This window comes from Acinonyx jubatus, chromosome A3 (genome assembly GCF_027475565.1).
Source record: "Acinonyx jubatus isolate Ajub_Pintada_27869175 chromosome A3, VMU_Ajub_asm_v1.0, whole genome shotgun sequence".
Classification (NCBI taxonomy): Eukaryota; Metazoa; Chordata; class Mammalia; order Carnivora; family Felidae; genus Acinonyx; species Acinonyx jubatus.
Window position 1 is genome coordinate 15,962,135 of NC_069388.1, and position 22,253 is coordinate 15,984,387.

Consider the following 22,253-nt stretch of genomic DNA (forward strand, 5'->3'; position numbering starts at 1 on the left):
CTTCTACCCCTTCTGGAGCTAGAGCCACAGAGTAGGTGGACAATTAGGTCCGGTCACGAATGAAGCATCCAGGACCCCTACTCGTTCCTCTATAACTGAGAGTTGACTGGCCCAGACCCACCTGGAAAAATCTATAGAATGATCCAGGGGCTGTGGGAAGGCCAGAACCCCTTCTCCCCAGGCAAGTAGTGAGCACCGTGAGCCTGGAAGTATCCAAGCCTATGCTGTTGACCATCATCTGGGCAATGTAGAGTGGGGGTCACACACCGAGGCCTGAGGGCTGCACACAGCCTGCAGGAAATGCTCTATTTGGCATGCACAGTGACGATGGGTTTTTAAAAATTTTTTTAATGTTTATTTTTGAGAGAAAGAGAGAGACAGAGAGACAGAGCACGAGTGGGGGAGGGGCAGAGAGAGAGGGAGACACAGAATCCGAAGCAGACTCCAGGCTCTGAGCTGTCAGCACAGAGCGCGACTCAGGGCTGAAACCCACAGACAGTAAGATCATGACCTGAGTCGAAGTCAAACGCTCAGCTGACTAAGCCACCCAGGTGCCCCTGCACACATGATGTTTTTAAGACTTTTATTTTTAATTAAATTTGAATCCTTTATGGGTACCATCTTAGTAAAGTGATCAAATTTCACATCACCGATGACAGGACGGTCTTACAACATAGGCCCTTGTTGGGATGTACAGAGGAGGGCACAGCATCACCTATATATACACCATTCCTGCCAGGAAGGTGTGGAGAGGAGGCAGTTTATGCAGGGCCTTGTAGGCCATCATAAGAATCTGGTTTTACTATGAGAAAAATGAGGCCTATAAGAGTGACATGGTCAGATCTTGTTTAAAGGGATTCCTTTGGCTACTCTGTTGAGAGACTGGGGAGAGGAGGTGGTGCAGAAAGGTAGAAGCAGGGAAACAAATCAGTGAGCTTACTGACAGGTGAGAATACAAGCTTGGGCCACCATCTGACGGCAGCAGAGGTGGAGAGGTGGCTGAATTCTGGATCTACTATGAAGGTAGCATCAATAGATTTTGCTGATAGATTGGATAGGGGGAGTGAGAGAAAGAGGAGTCCAGGATGGCTCCAAGGCTTTGGCCTAAGCCTCGGAAAGATGGCATTGCCCTGACCTGAGATGGGGCAAGAGTTCGAAGAGGGAAGGTCAGGAGCTCAGTGTTGGACGTCGTGGGTGAGAGATGCCTGTTGCACATGCCACCTGGGCATGAGGGTTGTGGGCAGGCCTGAGCATAGAAAGGGGGCCTGAAATGGGGCGCCTGGGTGGCTCAGTCAGTTAAGCCTCCAACTTTAGCTCAGGTCGTGATCTCACAGTTTGTGAGTTTGAGCCCTGCATTGGGCTCTGTGCTGACAGCTTTGAGCCTGGAGCCTGCTTCAGAGTCTCTATCTCCCTCTCTCTCTTCCCCTTCCCCACTTCCTCTTTCTCTCTCTCTCTCTCTCAAATATAAACAAACATTAAAAAAAATTTAGAAAAAGGGGGCCTGAATGACCATGGGGGGCCTCCTTTGAACCCAGACTCTCTCCCTTTGATATCTTTTTGCCTCCCCTACACCCAATTATTTCTGGTTTCCCAGGCCCTCAGGGTTACTGAGCCGACTCAGAGCCTGGCAAAGGCACTTTCACCCAGGTGACTGGTGTGCAGGGCTGGCAGCACCCAGGTGATGTCGCCTGGTTAATCCCCTGCTTCTTGTGTGACCTCTGGGGTGTCATCCGGGGTAGCAGCCTCTGAATGTGGGGATGGTGGAGCCCTGCAGGCCACAGGGACTTGTCCTACACCCGCTGTAACCTGACTCTGCTCCCAGGAGCTGGTCACAAATGCTGCCAGCTTCTCCGCTTTGGGTTGCCTTTCGGTGATCCCGGGAAACCAGGGACAGTGGAGCTCTGATGGGCGGCAGCACTTGGGAGCCGTGGGAAGGGAGTTTGGTGCCACCTTGCAGGCAAGCCAGAGAACAAGGCCGTGGGGTTGTTACAGGAAAAAAGAAATGCAGTCTAAATGCTCACACAAAAGGACTGCTACACTAACTCAAGAGAACCATGCCATGAAGTACTAAAACCATTAAAAAGACAAAGGCAGACCCACCTATACTAAGACATTTTAAGGAAACAAGAACCATTTGACAAATATTTATTGAGTGCTTACTATGTGCTAGGCAGTGTTTTCAGTGATGGGGCTAATGGTAGAGTGGGGGAACAGCTAAACATTTAGTCTATTTGTTATATGTATATCCTTGTAAATGAGCAGAAAAGGCCTCTTAGGACCTAGATTGTTAACAGTGATTACCCTTCTCATCCTGGGGAAATAGCACACAAGTTGTTGTTGTTGTTGTTTTTTAATTTTAAATACTCCTGTATTGTTTGAATTTTGTGCAGTGAGCATATATGATTTTTATAATTTTGTTCCAAGTTATTTATTTTGAGAGAGAGAAAGTTGGGGAGGGAGGGAGGGAGGGAGAGAGAGAGAGAGAGAGAGAGAGAGAGAGAGAGAGAGAGAGAGAGAATCCGAAGCTGACAGTGCAGAGCCCAATGTGGGGCTTGAACTCACCAACTGTGAGATCATGACCTAAGCTGACGTTGGATGCTTGATTGACTGAGCCACTCAGGCACCCCAACTTTTATATTTTTAAAGAGTGTCCTGCCCACCAACACATATACAACACTTACATATACAAATAAAAAGCCTTCAGGGTGAGGCGCCTGGTTGGCTCAGTTGGTTGAGCGTCTGACTCTTGGTTTCAGCTCAGGGCATGATCTCATGGTTTGTGGGTTTGAGCCCCGCATTGGGCTCTGTGCTGGGGGTGCAGATCCTGCTTGGGATCCTCTCTCTCCCTCTCATTCTGCCTCTCTCTCTCTCTCTCTCAAAAAAAAAAAAAAAAAAACCAAAAAACAAAAAACAAAAAGAAAAAAGAAAAGGAAAGAAACTGTCAGGGTACAAAAAAGGTTTGGAGGCTCTAAGCAAAGTTCCCCAGAATCTAGGCTCAGATCTCAAAAGATCCCCCTTTGTTCCTCTCCATTCTGGGGTATTCAGCAGTTCAAAGCGAGGCGGGATTGAAAGAGCTGGCAAGGCAGTAGATCTATTCTTTAATCTCAGATGAGCTATGGCCGGGCTGTGTGGCCTTAGGCAGGTCCCTCCACCTCTCTGTGTGCAAGCTTCCTCTGTAAAATGAGGAGGCTGAACCACACTTACTCCCAAGGGTAAGTCACTTTTTTCTTATATGCAACACCAGCTAATTGACTATAGCTACCTGCAGATGTGATAAGGGGTCCTATGCTCAGCCATATCAGGATCATGATTGATTAGCAATTACTGTTGTGGACACACTGTGGGTAAGAGATGGACCATATGACAGATTACTTGTTGCCTTGAACTAGGTGGTCTCGGAGGGCCACTTATTCTCAGGATTGAGATAGTCTCACCTTGAAGTTGAGGTTGTCAGTGAACATGCTGCACATTTGTAGGTATCAGGAACATACCAGTCTGTATTACATACGGGGTGCTGGCATCAGCTGCTACCATCTCATGAGAGCCCATTACTAAATTTTCAGGAATTTTGCAAGCTGGCTGTTCAACTGTTGGTAGCCTGTCTGGCCGCGGTGGGTATACTTACAAGGTGGAAATTGGCTAGCACTACAAAATCAGGGTTGTTTGTTTATTTTTCCAAAGAGCTATTCTACCAGCACACCACTGAACATTGTGCTAATATGACATGCCCTTTTTTCCTTCTCACCCAGATGAAGGGTAACCAAGCAGCCTGCTTTGCCTGGGAACTGTCCTGGTTTTAGTACTGAAACTCCTAATCTTGGGAAATCCCTCAGTCTAGGGCAAACTGGGATGACTGGTTACCTTGCAATCCTTTCCCATGAAGTGAAGGGAGCCAACATTTGTTGATGAGAGTCTGAGAGCTCTGCTAGAGAACCCATGTAAATACTCCAGCAGTAGACGCTGCAAGACACCCTCAGATACCCCCCAGGGGCAGAGTCCTCCTTCCCCTTGCTGCCAGGAGCATTGGTCGCTGATGGCTCACAGCCAGGCACTGTTGTCTGTCAGAAGGAGCTGCCTAGCTCAGTGGGCAACCCAGAGCTAATGACTGCTTGATACAGGAGTCCAAAGACCCAGCCTCTTTGGACAACTCTGAAAGGCCATACTAGCTCCAGAGATCCCCATGGGATCACTACAAGCCTTGCCTTGTTCAACTTGAAGAAGTTCAACTTCTTCTGCAGTTGAATCCAGAAGATTCCTTCCTTCCTTCCTTCCAGATGCTCATCCCAAGAGTATTCCCCCAAAATCACTCACATGCAATCTTGGCTTCCTAGGGACCCAAGACTATCCTTGAGGCACTCGGAAACCACTGCAGGGTTTTAGGCGGGGTCACCTGATCAGATCTACATCTTATTAAGATAACGACTCTTAATGCAGCAGCCAAGGGTGGACTGCAGCATCAGGGGAGGCGGGAGACCAGGGGAGATGCTGTTGTAGTTAACCAGGAGGCACTGTGCAGCCTGGACTAGATGGACGGGGTGAAGATAAAGAGAAGTGGGGGAAATTAAAGAAATATTCAGAGTCAGGTCTGTCTGTTTCCAAAGCCCAAATAATTTCCATTATTCTGCTGCCCCCAAAGATGTCTCAGGCCTGGCTTGCTTTCTCAGGGACACTGGGTCCATGGTATTTATCAAGGTGGGTTAGAGTTGAGCTGGGATGGGTCCCCTATATTTAGGAGCATCTATATAGGTATCTGTGGCATAAGGGCAAGCTTGTTCACTGCTGTGCATTCCTGGTTTACATGGCCCAATTTTGGTGCACCTGAACAAGAGCCACTGACTTCTGGACTCTCGGTTGCTCAGTCCCCTGCCTGCCATTCTCCATCTTAAACAATGTCTGAGATCTGCTGATGACACTTCCATAGTCCTGTCAAAGATCTTGTGCTGACATCTGACACTATGGGAAAGGATTTGAGGAAGGACCAAGAATGGCTATTAGACCAAATAGACAAGATACAGATGAGATAGCTGTATAAGAGGTAAGAAGTGACAAATGTCTCAAGCAATGAGAGTATGGAGGAAAAAAGATACTCCAGGAAGGTTTTCTGGAGGAGATGACTTTGAAGCTGGGCTTTGGTGGATTTAGGAAGACAAAACTAGGAGGGTGAATTGGGACCAGGTCATGAAGACAATGGACTGTCAGGTCAGGACTTCCATAGGCAGCGGGGACCACAGGAGAGGAGTTAGCCCTGATTCTTCTCTCTCCATCTCTGTTCAGTCCTCCAGGGACACTGGTGTTCAGACCTCAGACAGTTTCCTGGAAATAGGCAGGTGTCACTGGCCAGAGGGGGTGATGTTCTCAGTGTCCATTCTGTATTTGGAGGCAGAATCCCTGGTCTGGGCCACATGTCTCTTCTCTGGGTCAAAGTGGGTTCTGGATCTCCTAGACTTCCCTTGGGTTTCTGAAATGGTCCGCTCCCTTCAGAGCTGAGGTCTGGATGAAGGATTGCAAACCTTTAGCTCGTAAGGGATGTTCTCAGATTCCTAGAGGCGTAGAGGAGAAAGCACTGGTCAGGACACCTCGCTGTGACCACCAACAGCTGCTGTACTTGAAGCAAGTAAGTTAAATTCTTAGTTTCGATTGTTCCAACTATAAAATCACAATGATGACACCTATACCTGTTAGGGTATTTTTTTTGTCTGTGGGAAACAGAAAACCCTAACTCCAAGTGAATTAAATAAGCATTTTCTATAGAAATATAATGTGGGCTACAGATGCAATTTAAAATTTTCTAGTAGCCACATGTAAAAAGGTGAAATTAATTTTAATAATATATTTTATTTAGGGGCACCTGGATGGCTCAGTTGGTTAAGCGTCTGACTCTTGATCTCAGCTTGATTTCAGGGTCTGAACTTGAGCCCTGCGTTGGGCTCCATGTTGGGTGTGGAGCCTCCTTAAAAATATATATATTTTATTTGACCCATTGACCAAAATACCATCTCTACATGTAATCAATATATAATTATTAGTGATGTATTTTACATTTTTTTGGTGCTAATTCTTTGCAATCTGGTGCTCAATAACCACCTGTGTCTCCTGGCTGCCATGTTGGACAGCACAGACTTAAACAATAAGGATATTTATAATCTCACATAAAGAAGAATCCAGAGGTAAGAGAGTCTCAGGATTGGTTAACTTGGAGGCTCAACAATGTCAACAAGGACCCAGGGTCCTGCCATGTTCTGCTCTGCATCCATATAGTGTCAACTCTATTCTCAGTGGCTTCATGGTACTAGGTTGGCTGCCACAGCTCCAGGGGTCACCTCCACATGCAGCAATACCCAGCAGCAGCAGAGTGTATGCCTGCATGCTTCTCCTTATAAGAACTAGGAACTCTTTCCTGCCTCCCTGGCCTGCCCCCCAGCAAACTCTCCCTCCGGTCTCAATGCTGGATTTCATCAAATGCTCACATCGAATCCAATCATTGGCAAGGTAAGTAGACATGAAGTCTGGCTGAGAGCAATCAGGATTTACCCCTGGATAAGGAACCTTTCTCTGAGGCCCAGGAAGGAGGTCTGGGCCCTTGAACAGAACGAGGTTCCATCAGCAAAGGAGAAATCCGCTATTGGGTAACCACTGGGATCTGCATGACACCTGCCAGGTACAGCATGTCACAGGTTTGACAGAAGGAACGGAGCCAACTGGTTAACGAGAGGCTAGTGTAGAGTTTTGCAGCTCTTACTCAAGTTGCATATTTGAGCCATCAGAGGTGCTTTAAAAAACTCAAGTGTCCACGTCGGTTAAGTCATAATCTCTCCCCCAAAGGGTGGATCTTGTACTATAAATATGGTTTCCAGAAACTACTCTCTCATGTGTGTCTAGAGGGTGTGGAGGCAGGTCTCATTGATGAAGAGACCCCCCCCCCCAAATTTTCTTCCTCCCAAGGACAGAAACTTTAAGGCCTCCTGGGTCAGAGATGTGGCCAAAGCAGCCAAGCCTGGGCATCCCAGCACATAAGCCTGCTTTCTTACAAGCAGGCAGATGTAGGTGGAAAATTGGAGCTGGGCTCGTTCTCTCCCTCTGAGTTCTTTCTGTCCTCCCCGGCTCCTTTTCAACTCTCCAGTTAATCCTTTCTGGGCGAGCTTTTCTGAGCAAAGATTCTAGCCTGCCAAAACTAGCCTTTATTGAGCACTTACTGTGTACTGGCTGCCTCACATATGGTTCATTTATTCCTTGGTCCGCCAATCCTCCCTCACCACCTAAGGCCTGGACCATTATCACTCTGCATCACTGGTGTGGCTGCCTAACATTTATTTCTGTGGTGGTTGCTTAAATCTAGTCTATCCTTGGCGCTCAATTCTATGCCTCTTGAGGGTGGAGATCATGTCTATTTATCACTGTGTCCCCAGTACATAACACCAAGAATTCCAGGTCCATAGCAAATACTCGTTAAATTCAAACAAGTGAATGAACAATGATCTAAAGTATGTATCATTATCTCCATTTTAAGAAGGACAAGCTGAGGCTCAGCAGGCTTAAATAGTTCGACATGTTTTAGAACTATTTGGCATCAGAGTCAAGGTTGAAACCCAGCTTATTCTGTACTAAACCAGAAGGGCAACTGCAGGAAGATGATATTCAGGTTTTATTAACTTTAGGAGCCTGGTCTGAGGGACAGAACGGTATTTACCAGCCTTTTACATGTACCCCAATCATTTCCAGGGTTTGGGCTGCTAAATCTAGACCTGACCACATTGGCAGCCACCGCCAGCCACTATTGAGTACTTACCATGTGCTGAGTCATGAAGGAAAAAAGAAAATGTGGTTCCTGCCCCTGGAAGAATGGAAGGGTATCACTGCAGAGAAGATACAGATTCATCAGACGTTTACTGTAGGCTTCCTTGGGCCTGGGAATTGTGCTAGATGCTGGGATCATAGCAGGAATAAGCTGGATATGGCTCCCTCCCTCTTGGAAGCCAAAGTCCAGTGGGAAAGGCTTATGGTGGACAAATGACCTTAACAGTTATTTAATTGCAATTGGGAAAAGTGCCAAGAAGAACAGGGAGACATGACATCATATGGCAGTACTCAGGGGGCAGGGTTCAAGAAACCCTCCTGGATGAAGTCATATTTAATCTGAAACTTGAAATATCAAAAGAAGTTGGCCAGGGGAAGAGAGAAGGGAAGAGCATGCTGAGAAGAGGTGGAGGGGGGCGGGAGCATGTGCAAAGGTCCTGAGGTGGAAAGGCAAATGTGACTGGAGAGGGGGTCAGAGGCTGAGAATCCTGCCTCTTACCCTGAGGGCAGTGAGAATCCCTGTAGAGTCTACAAGGCCAAGTGAGGGGCCAGCCCAAAGGTGATCAGGAAGCACTTCCTTCCATAGAAAGCTCATCTTAGCCAGATGGCTGTGGGCAGGGTCCTCCTTTTCCCTCTCTTCAGATGCAGATGCTGCGTTCTTCCAGTCCCCAGGGAGAGCTGTCCTGTCTTAGAGAGAGTCAGGCTGGGGATGGCCCCAGCACTTGGCTTTTCCCCCTTCCCAGGGCCCCGTCACTCCCAGTCTCCCCTGGGTGTCTGTGCCTCTTGCCACTTGCTTGTAAGTTTCCTAATATAGCCTGGCCGTTTCCTCCCCAGCTGGTGGCCAAGAGCAATCTCAGTTTCTCTTGGGCTTAAAGGGACCATGTCAGCCCATCTCACGCCAACTTTAAGCTAAAGGTAGATTGGTTGATTTAATTTCACAAACGTGTCCAACCCAGAGATTAGATGTCCTCTGTCTTTCTCCCAGGTTACCAACTTCTCTGCTCCATTCTTGTTCACTTTCTCCTTTCACATATTTGTTTTTCTTCTTTCTTCTGAGCACAGTAAGGAGCACAGCTGGACATGGATGGGAGTTTTGGTATATTTATTAGCTTTGTCACCTTGGGTGAGTCTTATAGGAACCATTAAATACCTCTCTGGGAGTGAGCTGTGCAGATTTCTGGAGGAAGACTGTTTCAGGCAGAGGGAGCAGCAAACAGAAAGGCCCCGAAGCAGGGGCATGGCTCATGGAACGGGAGGAACAATAAGGAGGACTTTGTGGCCAGAGTGGAGTGAGGGAAAGGAGGAATGGAGGGATGTGAGGACAGAGGAGCGATGGGGATGAGATCAGGTTAGGTCTGTGGATCACTAAGGACTTCAGCTTTTCCTCTAAATGAGAAGAGGCAGAGCAGTGTCGTGATTTTTGACTTTATTACATTTGGACAGAATCCCTGTGATTAGTGAGCTAGGAATGGACAGAGGCGCACGGACAGAGAGAGACCAGCGTGGCAGCCATTATGAAAATCCAGGACGAGAGACAACAGTGGCTCAGGCTACCGCCTAGTAGCAGGGGGGTGTGAGAAGTGGCCGGATTTCAGATTCACTTGGAAAGGAGAGTTGACAGGATTTTCCAATGGCTATTTGCAGAATGCTGTGCTGGAGTGGTTTTTTTCTTAAAAATTTATTTACAAATTAGATTATTTATTACATCAAGGTATAGTTTCCAGGCAGAGAATTCATTTTAAGTGCACAGTCTTGACAAATGTATACACCTGTGTAACCACCAGTACAATCAAGGTGTAGAACATTTCCATCAGTTCGGAAAGTTCCCTTGTACCCCTCTGTGGTAGATCCCTCCTACCTGCAGCCCTGGTAACCACAGATCTGCTTTCTGTCACTATACTTTAGGTTTTTTTCCCCAGGCTTTTATGTAGTTGGAATCGCACAGTTTGTATTCTTTCATCTCTGGCTTTATTCATTTAGCATGTTTTTGAGATCCATCCGTGTTGGATATGCCAGCAGTCTATTCCTTTTTAACGCTGACCAGTATTCCACCGTGTGGCTGACCACCGTCCATCCATTTACCAGTTGATGGACATTTGGGTTGTTTCCATTTTTTTTTTTAAAATTTTAATTTATTTATTTTTGAGAGAGAGAGATACAGAACACAAGCAGGGGTAGGGCAGAGAGAGACAGGGAGACACAGAATCCGAAGCAGGCTCCAGGCTCCGAGCTGTTAGCAGAGAGCCCAATGCAGGGTTCAAACCCACGAACCATGAAATCATGACCTGAGCTGAAGTCGGACGCTTAGCCAACTGAGCCACCCAGGAACCCGGGGTTGTTTCCTTTTTTGTTGTTGTTTCCTTTTTAATCTTCCCCAAACCCTAGAAGGTGGGTATTATTTTTCCATTTTCCAGATAAGCAAATTGAAAATCTGAAGAAGTAACTTGTCCAAGGTTCTTCAGATTAGATATTTGAGATCAGTTTGTCTCTGACTGCAAGTTTCTGTCTGTCCCCTTGCCTCCCATACAATGTGACCACATGTGAATGAGCTTAGAAAGGGGAACACATTAGTTTTAACTCTCCACTTTCTCATCCCCTGGACCACGTTCTCTTTGCTCTGCTCTCTGCACCTGCCACACAAACCCATTTTCCCACTTCCTCAGCTTGAGTCAGACCTTGGGTTCATACCCCAGTTCTGCTCCTTCCTTACTAGGTGACTTTGGGCAAGTCACACAATCTCTCTGAATCATCCACCTGTGAAATGGAGATCATATTTGCATCTTCTTCTATGAGATCATGTCCAGTGATATCTCCTTTCTCTCTCTCCACTTCCCTTTGGCCCTTTTATAGCTCATATTCCATGGTCATTGGCTTTCCATGGCTGGTCACTGACAGGAGGAGAGCTCTGATGTCCCTCTCACTGCTGGCTGTGTGCCTGCCTGTAGAGAGGCTGCAAACAAATTAAGCCAGACTTTCTGGTGGTAAGGCCCAGAAACTGGTATTTTTTAGAGCTTCTGAAGGGCAGCCAGGATAGAGAACTGGGGGCTCAGAGTGTGAACTTCGGGCATCAGATAGACTTGGGTTTGGATTCTGCCTCCTTGGTCAAGTCACTTAACCTCTCAGACCACCAACTTCCTCTCCTGTAAATGAGCATCGTCAAGGGACCCACCTGATAGGAACTTCGAGATGTTTAAATGAGCCCTCGGCACTGTACGTGACTCTTAATGCAGTCTCTTCATGCAGAAAGTGATGGGGGCGGGGTGGGAGTAGGGGCCCAAGGTGGAGTAGCCTGGGCTGGGAGGGACCAGATAGTATAGAGTCATAGGGACATGCTGTCCTTCCCCTGCAGAGTCACAATGCAGGTCCTTCTAGAATTCCAGTGTCTCAGAGTTAGGCCAAACTTTAGAGAGTTTCATATCTAACATGTCATTGACAGGGCAATCGAGGCCTTAAGAAGGGAAGAGAGTTGCCCAAGGTCACACAATGAGATGGAGTTTCTGGGGAGGTTCAGCCAATCAATCAGCAAATATTTACAGAGCACCCCTATGTGCCAGGCCCTATTGTAGATGCTGGGGCTACATCAGAGACCAAAACAGGAAAGATCCCTGCCCTCATGGATTTCCATTCTAGTGAGGAAAGAAAAGCAATAAATGCAACAATTAAGTCATATGATATGTTAGAAGAGGATACATACTATAGAAAACAGTAGATAAGGGGTAGATAAGGGTGCTTGTGCTCAAGCAGATGGCAATTTTAAATAGGGTGGTCAGGATAGGCCTCACTGAGCAGAGACATGAAGCGTATCTGGAGGGAAGGAGTTCCAAGCAGAGATACCGGCCAGTGCAAAGGCCCGAATGGGAGCATGCCTGTTGGGTTGAGCTTAGGAATCCCTTACCTGGCCAGCCGTTTCAGTTCCCTAGACATCCTGGGCATTTGCTGGAAAGAAGGCCATTTGGGGCCTTTTTTGGTTAACCAGGGTAAAGTATCAGCTCGTGTTAAAACAAAGGCTCTGAATTTCCCCCCTCAACTCCGTGAACACTATGGCAGATACTGTCCTGCATGCTGAAGGCATAAAGATGAAGTCAGGGAGCTGGCTTTCGGCAGGCTACTCACATAGGCTCTTGTTCCCAGGAGCTCACGTGCTCACACCGATGGACACGCAAGGCCTGCACTGATGATACCTCCTTGTACATGCCATTATCCTGTACACACACGGTCTTACATGGTCTCAGTTTCCCTGCTGCCCACAACCTCATACACTCAGCCTCAAGTGCCACATGTTATTCTGTGCTTTAACACTCAGACAGCCTTGCATACTTAGAACATCTCACATCCCCATGATGTCACCTCCACAGGAACTTGGGCACTTAGCCCACCTTGCACGCTATGATGACTACGCGCATGCATTTAACCTCACACATAGATAGATGTACCTGCTCCCACAAGTCCGCACGCTTTGAACCTCTACTGGTTTTGCACCCTCACTCAATTTTGCCTTTCCTTTCATACGCAAGACCTCAAATACTCGCATGACCTTACATTACATCTCATTACATCACACTCATGTGATCTCGGTCACCCTCTGCGCACACACTGCCTCGCACACTCATGATCTGACAGCCTCCCAGGACCCTGCACACTCCCACAAATGCAAATATTCACACTACGGCACAAACTCACTGTCTTGCCCACTCATGCTCTTGCACAATCTGTGCACTCGTTCAAATTCACACTCACCGAACCTCATCTGCTCGGGCAACTTCGCACTTTAAAACTGACTCACCCCGCCTGGCATACTCGTGACCTTGCTGTGCTCCTACCAACAGAAATATTCACACCATGCCGCAGACTCCTTTTGGCCACTCACTCGTTTAACCGCACGCACTCTGGGGCCTCGCCCGCTCACGCAGCGTCACACGCTGACGCCCACTCGCGCGACCTCACTGTGGCCGCCGGGAATAGTCCCGCCACTGCGCTGCGCAGAGGGCGGTCGCACTTCTGTCCTCGCACCCTCACGGACCACGCGCCCCCTCCCCCCGCGTCGCCCGCCCTCCCACCCGCGCGCTCATCGCCCCGGCCCGCCCCGGCCCGCCTCGCCCCGCGCCCGCAGGGCCCTCCCAGCCGCCCACTGACGCGCCCTCTCCTCGCCCGCAGGGACCTACCAGGGCCAGTTCACCAACGGCATGCGCCACGGCTACGGCGTGCGCCAGAGCGTGCCCTACGGGATGGCCGTGGTGGTGCGCTCGCCGCTGCGCACGTCGCTCTCGTCCCTGCGCAGCGAGCACAGCAACGGCACGGTGGCCCCGGACTCGCCCGCGTCGCCCGCCCCCGACGGCCCGACGCCGCCCCCGGCCGCCATCCCGCGCGGCGGCTTCGCGCTCAGCCTGCTGGCCAACGCCGAGGCGGCGCGGGCGCCCAAGGGCGGCGGCCTCTTCCAGCGGGGCGCGCTGCTGGGCCGGCTGAGGCGCGCGGAGTCGCGCACGTCGCTGGGCAGCCAGCGCAGCCGCGTCAGCTTCCTCAAGAGCGACCTCAGCTCCGGCGCCAGCGACGCCGCGTCCACCGCCAGCCTGGGCGAGGGCGCCGAGGGCGCGGAGGGCGCCGACGAGGCCGCGCCCTTCGAGGCCGACATCGACGCCACCACCACCGAGACCTACATGGGCGAGTGGAAGAACGACAAGCGCTCGGGCTTCGGCGTGAGCGAGCGCTCCAGCGGCCTCCGCTACGAGGGCGAGTGGCTGGACAACCTGCGCCACGGCTACGGCTGCACCACGCTGCCCGACGGCCACCGCGAGGAGGGCAAGTACCGCCACAACGTGCTGGTCAAGGGCACCAAGCGCCGCGTGCTGCCGCTCAAGAGCAGCAAGGTCCGACAGAAGGTGGAGCACAGCGTGGAGGGCGCCCAGCGCGCCGCCGCCATCGCGCGCCAGAAGGCCGAGATCGCCGCCTCCAGGTAGGCCCCCGGGGGCTGGGCGCAGGCGGGGTGGGCCCCCGCCGGGGAAGGGGGTCGCGGGGGCAGGGCGACCCTGGAGGCCCGGTCTCCAAGGCTGTTCTGCTTCTTTCACCGTCAGGGCTTCTCCCCGACCTTTAGAGAGTTAACTGGAGGTGCTTCTGGTCCCCTGTCCATCCACCCATTCATCCAACCCTCCATTCAGTAACCCTTCCGTTCATCCAGCCTTTCTAAGAGCCACCTGGACGACCATCTCTTCACCCCAACCACCCACTCCACTTTCTGATTACACATTCAACCCACAGCCACCCGTCCAGCCACCCAGTCATTCATTCATTCTCTCAGCCCCTTCATTCACCTAACTTCTCCACTACCTGCCCGAACAACCAGCTCCAGTCACTCAGCCTCTCTAACATCTACCTGGACAACCACCCACCCACCCAACCACTTCCCCCTCCACCCCCACCCACCCATCCAACTTTCTGTCCTTTTACCCGCCCAACCCTCTATTCATCCACCTGTCCACCCAACCGCCTAGACACCCGCCCATTCAACCACCCATCCACCCCTTATTCACCAGCCACCCATGTTCACTCACCTACTACTCCTATCCGCCAAGCCACCCATCTTTTGATTGATTTATTATTATTATTATTATTATTATTATTATTATTATTTTAATTTACATCCAAGTTAGCATGCAGTACAATAATGATTTCAGGATTCGAATCCAATGATTCATCCCCTGTGTATAACACCTAGTGCTCATCCCAACAGATGTCTTCCTTAGTGCCCCTTACCCATTTAGCCCATCCCCCCGCCCACAACCCCTCCAGCAACCCTCAGTTTGTTTTCTGTACTTAAGAGTCTCTTAATGTATTTTTGCTTCCCTTCCTTATGTTCATCGGTTTTGTATTTTAAGTTCCTCATATGAGTGAAGTCATCTGATATTTGTCCTTCTCTGACTAATTTCACTTAGCATAATACCCTCTAGTTCCATCCATGTAGTTGCAAATGGCAAGATTTCATTTTTTTTGATCTCCGAGTAATATTCCATTGTGTGTGTGTGTGTGTGTGTGTGTGTGTGTGTGTGTGTGTGTATATATGTATGTATATACACCACATCTTCTTTATCCATTCATCCATCGATGGACATTTGGGCTTGTTCCATACTTTGGCTATTGTTGATAGTGCTGCTATAAATGTTGGAGTGCATGTGCCCCTTCAAAACAGCACACCTGTATGCCTTGGATAAATACCTAGTAGTGCAATCACTGGGTCTTAGGGTAGTTCTATTTTTAATTTTTTGAGGAAGCCCCACACTGTTTTCCAGAGTGGCGGCACCAGTTTGCATTCCCACCAGCAGTGCCAACAGGTTCCTCTTTCTCCGCATCCTCGCCAACATCTGTTGTTGCCTGAGTTGTTAATGTGAGCCATTCTGACAGGTGTGAGATGGTATCTCATTGTGGGTTTGATTTGTATTTATTTCCCTGATGATGAGTGATGTTGAGCATTTTTTCCTGTGTCTGTTAGCCATCTGGAGGTCTTCTTTGGAAAAGTGTCTATTCATGTCTTTTTCCCATTTCTTCACTGGATTATTTGTTTTTTGGGTGTTGAGTTTGATAAGTTCTTTATAGATTTTGGATACTAACCCTTTACCTGATATGTCATTTGCAGATATCTTCTGCCATTCTGTTGGTTGCCTTTTGGTTTCACTGACTGTTTCCTTTGCTGTGCAGAAGCTTTTTATTTTGATGAGGTCCCAATAGTTCATTTTCGCTTTTGTCTTCCTTGCCTCCGGAGATGTATTGGGTAAGAAGTTTCTGCGGCTGGCAGAGTCAAAGAGGGTTTGCCAACTTTCTCCTCTATGATTTCTCTAGCAATCCTCTAGGATTCCTGTCTTACGTTTGGGTCTTTCATCCGTTTTGAGTTTCTTTTTGTGTATAGTGTAAGAAAGTGGTCCAGGTTCATTTTTTTGCATGCCACTGTCCAGTTTTCCCAGCACCATTTGCTGAAGAGACTGTCTGTATTCCGCAGGATATTCTCCCGCTTTGTCAAAGATTAGTTTGCCAGACGTTTGTGGGTCCATTTCTGCACCAAGCCACCCATGTTAACATCCATCCATGCATTCATTCACCTAGCCACCTCCGTTCACCAAATCTCCTCCATTTATCCAACCACCCCCATCACCCAGCCATGCTTCCATCCACTGAAACAACGTCCAGTCCCACCCACCTACCCAGTCACGCAAGCACCCATCTATCATCCGTCTATCCGACCCCCTCCAGTGTCCAACTGTAACTTCCACTCACTCAGCTGCTATCACCCATCCATCTACCGGCCCTGTGTCCAGGCACCTTCCTATCCATTCAGCAACCACCCTTTCATTCACGTTCAGATCCCTCCATGTCTTCTCATTGTACTTCGGAAAAGGTTCTAATGTTGTCTTCAAACATTTATAGCTCTTGCTGTGCACATGGCACTATTTTAGTAGTTTATAAATATTGACTCATTTCATTTCCTTAAGGACTTTATAAGATGGGTACGATTTTTATTTACATTTTACAGATGGGCTAAATGAGGCTTAGAGAGATAAAGTGACTTGTTCCAAATCACCCAGGTAGTGAGTGGCCCTTCATAAATCTGGTTCCTACACTTCTATTTAGCCCCTTTCCCTTCCCTTTGCTTTCCTTCCCTTCCCTTCTTTCTTTTGAGAGAGAGAGAAAGCGTGTGAGCGGGGGAGGGGTGTGAGGGGTGAGGGGGAGAGGGAGACAGAGGATCAGAAGCAGGCTCCTCTCGCTGTCAGCGCAGAGCCAGACCGTGGGGCTCGGACCCACGAACCACAAGATCATGACCTGAACTGAAATCAGGAGTCGGACGCTTAACAGACTGAGCCACCGAGGCGCCCCATCTTGTTGCCCATCTAATTCCTACTCTTCCTTCAGGTCAAGCCTGACTCCCTTAGAGGGCTGATGAAACCCAGTCCCTGTCACTTAACTGCATGGACGTTTTCTTAGAACATCTTGCATTTGCAGCTATATGCTGCTCATGGGATTTGTTTTTAGCCTACCACTTATAAAGGGCTCCTTATGGGCCGGTCACTGTTCTGAGACCTTTACTTAACTGAGACCTTATATTAACTCACTTAATCTTTGTAACATCTCAAAAAGGTAGGTACTGTTATTATTGCCATCTGACAAATGTGGAGTGAGCTGCAGGGACATCAGCGGGTGTGACAGGACAGTGGTGAAAAGCATTCGTCTGTCCTGGTGCCCATGACAATCCTGCTGGTGGCTCTAAATGGCCTGGGCTGGAGGCTGTGGCTCTTTGGTCTTCAGGGTTAAGCCAACCTAAGACCAAATCCCGGATCTATCCTCTGTCAGCTGAGAGCTGGGCGGATCAGTTTGCCTGTCCCAGCTTGAGTTTCCCCACCTGTGGTACAGCTATTTCTTTGTTGTATGTTCTCAGCCAAGTCCGTTTTCTTTTTCAACCTCCATTGTGTCATCTTGAAAAATAAGGTTAGTCTGAGGGTTAACAAAGACAGTGCAGGTCCTGTGGTTTACAGTCCTGTCACGGGGCGAGTTCTCCTGGAAGCCAAATTTGAGGTGGAGATCAGGGTACAGCAAGTTTATGGGGAGGACTCAGGATCAACATTTGTGGGGAAGGGAAGGAAGCTGGATTGGGCAGGAGACGCTGGGCTGCAGTGCAGTCCCTACAAAGGCCTCAGCCAACCACGAGGGGTACGCTGCTGTGGAGACGACCTTCAGAGCTGTCCCTAATTGAGGTGAGGTCGCTGGATCTTTACACCCTCTGCATTGGGTGCAGCTACCTTCCAGAAAGGGGTGTGAGGGGCACCTGGGTGGCTCAGGCGGTTAAGCATCCAACTTTGGCTCAGGTCATGACCTCACAGTTTGTGGGTTCAAGCCCTGCATCGGGCTCTTTGCTGACAGCTCAGAGCCTGGAGCCCGCTTCGGATTCTGTGTGTGTGTGTGTCTCTCTCTGCCTCTCCCCCACTCACACTCTGTCTCTCTCTCTCTCAAAAATAAACAAATATTAAAAAAAGAAAGAAAGAAAGGGATGTGAGCTGGGGCTGGACGGTTCTGTTCAGCCAAGGGCAATCCCTGGACAGGGCTGACAGCCGGTATCACTCTGAGTGGCCGAGGGGAGGAGGAGAGGAGAAATAAGTCCTTCAGTCCCGAAGGGGAAACTGGGTGGCGCATCACAGTATCTGCTACAGTGTGGGACACCCAGCAAGGGCTCAGTAAGCATTACTATTCACTGTCGTCATTTAGTGAATTCATTATACAGATGTGGAAACTGAGGCCCAGGAAGGAACATAATATGCCGGAGACCGCCTGGCAAGCAAATGAGAGAACGAAGGCTTCAGCCCCGATGTTTCTGATTCTAAAAAGCTTTAAAGAACACGTCTTGCTATCTCTGAACTTTGTGAACTTTAAATTGCTGTGAATGTGTGAGCAGTTAGTAGCATTAAAACAGAAAGATGGTATTTTTAAATCTTAAGAAAAGTACCCATACTCTCTGCCCAGTTTCCCCTAGTGTTAAGTTCTTACATTATCATGATACATTGATCAAAGCCAACACTGGTACTTTACTATTTATTAAACTCTAGACTTCGTTTGAATTGTACTGGTTTTTCCACTGTTGTCCGTTTCCTGTTCCTGGGTTCCATCCGGGGTCCAGCATTGCCATTGTTGTGTTTCTTTAGTCTTCTCTGGTCTGGGACAGGTTTTCAGCCTTCCTTTGTTTTTTACGACCTTGACAGTTTTGAGAACTACCAGCTGGGTGTTTTGTAGAATGTCCCTCAGTTTGATGCTTGTCTCATTGTTAGACGGAGGTTATGGGTTTCGGGGAAGAAGAATATAGAGGTGAGGCGTCCTTATCACATCATATCAGGACACATGGTCTCAACATGACTTGTCACAGATGATGTCAACCTTGATCACCTGGTGTCTGCCAGATTACTATTTCCCCCTTCCCGTACTCTGTTCTTTGGAATGCAGACACCAGGTTCAGTCCACCCCTCAGAGGGAGAAAGTTCTGGAATGAAGCTCCAGAGGGAGGAGTATCAACATACATTAGCTGGAATTCTTCTGGAAGGAAGATCTGTCCCTTCCTCCAAAGGGAACCTTTTAAATTATTTCGCCAAGTGTGTGTTGTTATGGCAGGCATAAACCAGCACTGTCCTGGGCCACCCTGGGACGTGGCACAGCTCACAATAGGTAAGAGCTTGGGCTCTTGATTTGGGAGATCATGAGTTAGAGTTCTTGCTCCTCTACTGCAGAGCTGTGTGACTTTGCCCAGATTGCTTCGCCACTCTGAACCCCGGATCTTCTTCCCTTCTAGAGTTGTTTTGAACAGTAGATGAGCTAATGCCTAGAAAATGTCTGGTGCAGAGAAGCCAGGAGCCAAAGCAGTCATGGTCATCATCTAACATGTTTGGTTTGGAAGGTGAGGAAATGGAAGCTGGGGAAGAAAGAGGGGTTTCCCCTGAGCTCTTCCCTGCTGGGGGCAAAATCTCGCCATCTCTGCCCGCCTTGCTTTCCCTGACCTCCTTGTCCTTTCTGCCAAGTCCTGTGCCCTTGAATGTGACGAGCTCCGTTGGAGCTGCCAAGCCTAGAAATGGGAACTGAGTCTTGGGAGTGAGAAGGTAGTATTTGGCTTCTTCTACAAGGTCTGCCAGGAGGGGAGCACAGGGAAGATTTCGATTCCTCATGGGTCTAGGGAACACATTCTGTATGCCTATGGGGCTGTTGCCATGTGGGGGGCAGCTCCCTGGCTCCGTTTTAAGCTCAGACTGAATTTCCAATTAAGGGAATCTTTGGGGTTAGGAGGGAAAGCAGGGTTGTCTCCCTCACAGGGGTTTTGGTGAGTAATCGAGCTTCAGAGCAACAGGGAGCATCCCCAGCGGCCACCAGACTCCTTGGTCCAGGCAGACCTGGGTTTTCTCTCTGTTGTGGCCTCAAGTTCCTGGTCCTGGGCTTCCATGGATCTTGTCAGCTCAGATTCTAGGATTGGGGTAGCTTTTCCAGGGGGAAGAGAGAAAGTGGAGAAAGCATCTCCTCCTAAAATGGGCTATGGACTGAAAAATATTCTAGACCTGCAGTCACCAATAGGGTAGTCTCTCGGTGGCTGCTGAGCTCTTGAAATGGGGCCGATCTGAACTGAGATGTGCTGTTAAGGGAGAAATGCACTTACTGGGTTTTGGAGACTTAGCAAGAAAAAAAGTATAAAATAATTTTATATTGATTTTTCATATTGATTGCATGTTGAAATGATTCTTTAGATATATTGGGCTGGGTAGAATGTATCATTATATTATTATTAAGTTAATAATGTTAGTAACATAATTATTAAATCAATTTCATCTGTGTCATTTTACTTTTTTGAATGTGGCTGTTAGAAAATTTAAAAATTACATATGTGATTCACATTGTATTTTTATTGGACAGTTTTGCTCTAGACCCATCCAGGGCTCCAGGAGATAGTCCAACCCCTTCCCTGACCAGATGGGAGAGTCGCAGTAAGAAAGGGACAAAGAAATACCTGTGGCCACTAAGTGGTCGAGGGGGAACTAGCCTCAGGTCTTCTGATTTTGTGGCTAAAAACTTAAAAAAATTTTTTTTTTTAATGTTTACTTATTTTTGAGAGAGAAAGAGACAGAGCGTGAGTGGGGGAGGGGCAGAGACAGAGACAGAGACAGAGACAGAGACAGAATCCAATGCAGCCTCCAGGCTCTGAGCTGTCAGCACAGAGCCTGACATGGGGCTTGAACCCATGAACAGTGAGATCATGACTTGAGCTGGAGTTGGGTACTTAACCGACTGAGCCTCCCAGGAGCCACTAAAAATTCTTTTTGTAATGCCTTTTAAGGTTATAGATCCTGGTGGAGGGAAGCTGGATGTTTGGGGAGTGCCTGAATGTTTCTGGTTGTCATGCCAACTCTGTGATGATAAATGGCTCCCTTCCATAAGGAGCACAGGGAGTGAGGGGTTAAGAGTGCTGCTTTGGTCTTGTGTTTTGCTTGCTTTATCTTATCTCCAGACTTCAGTTCTCTCATCTCTAAAAGGAAAATAATGATACTACCTTAAGTCAGAGACTGCATGTGAAGCACTCAGCACAGGACTGGAAGAGGAAGAGCTCAGTAAATGTTAGCTGCTTGGTCATCGTAGTATTCTTGTTCTCGTTCCTGCTCTTGTGTCCCTAGGGCAGAGCCAGGGGCTGGCCCTGCAGGAGTTCTCAGCTGCCGCAGGGTGTGAGATTTGGAACACCTCAGGTTTTGTGCAGGATGGCATCAGTGTGGCCCTGAGGACAGGACCTGCTGAGTGGGCCTGTCTTCTGCTCCTCTGCTCCCCGCCCCCACATCTCCTCCCTGGACTGGCCCTGGAAGTTCCCCAGTTGAGTGTAAGGTTAGACCTGGTTTGCAGGTTCCTGGGAGGTGATGTGTCTGGTGAGCAGGAGCGTGTGTGTTATGGTGGCTAAGAGTTCGGACTGTGATGTTGAATGGACCCAGGTTTGAATCTGGGTTCAGCTTCCTATAAGCAGTGTGACCCTAGGCAAATTACCTCACCTCTCTGAAACTCACATTCCTCTTCAGTCAAGTGAGAATTAAATTGAATCCGTCTTCAAAGTGTTGTTGAAGAGAATAAAAAAAAAAAAAGTAGCCCACATAAAGGGCCTATGTGTTGAAGGCGTGCAAGGTAGTATAAGCTTTACTGTGAATCATGCATCATTCTGTACTAATCTAAGCGTCTTCCCTGAGGATGAAATTGCCCCGAGGGAAAGCCCCATCTTCTGTCACAGTCCTTACAACTGTGTTTCCCAAACTTGCCCCTTGTGCATGCCACCATCCCAATTCTTGGTACATCCCATCCCCTTTCTACTTACTTTCTTAATATCTTTCTTTAAATCAACTTACTTAAAAGTACTTATATATGTTTATTGAAAAGGAAGACTTTCTGATCACTGTTGAAAATGGAAAACCAATATCATGTTCTGAAACAGAGGTCAAACTGTTACTACCAAAGGTGCTTAAACCGGAAGTCTGCTCTCTTTTTGTTAAAGAGAGACATTGGCAAGAGATTGACAGGTATGAAAGACCTATATGCGCCTGGCCAAGGTTTGTCCTAGACCAACAAGACACATGGGTCTGGCCCTGTTTCCGGCTGGGGCTTTGTACCTGCCAACCCTCATTTCCAGAACCACCAGGGTATGCAGACCCAGGGGGAAGAGGGCCTGGCCTTGGACCAGGTCTAAGGGAGGATGTTGGCAGTTTGTTTATTTCATTTTTATTTGACAAACATCCATGTAGTCCTTATTTCTGAGAGCCAGGCAGGATCCTAAGTACCTTATGTGTGTTAACTTAGTTAATCTGCAAAACAACCCTATGAAGAAGGTACTATATTTTACCACTTTACAGATGAGGAAACTGAGGCACAGACAGGTTAAGTATCTTAAATATAGTCATTCAGCTGAGTAATGGCAGAACTGGGAA

The 22,253-nt window shown here is 48.4% G+C and overlaps 1 protein-coding gene across 1 annotated transcript in view; it reads left to right on the top strand.

The window, feature by feature from the left end:
* JPH2 (junctophilin 2) overlaps positions 1-22,253 on the top strand; it is a 72,230-nt gene that overhangs the window by 9,175 nt on the left and 40,802 nt on the right. Inside the window, exon 2 of the mRNA XM_027070155.2 lies at positions 12,949-13,744. Coding sequence (XP_026925956.1) covers positions 12,949-13,744 — 796 coding nt within the window. The remainder of the gene's footprint in view (positions 1-12,948; positions 13,745-22,253) is intronic.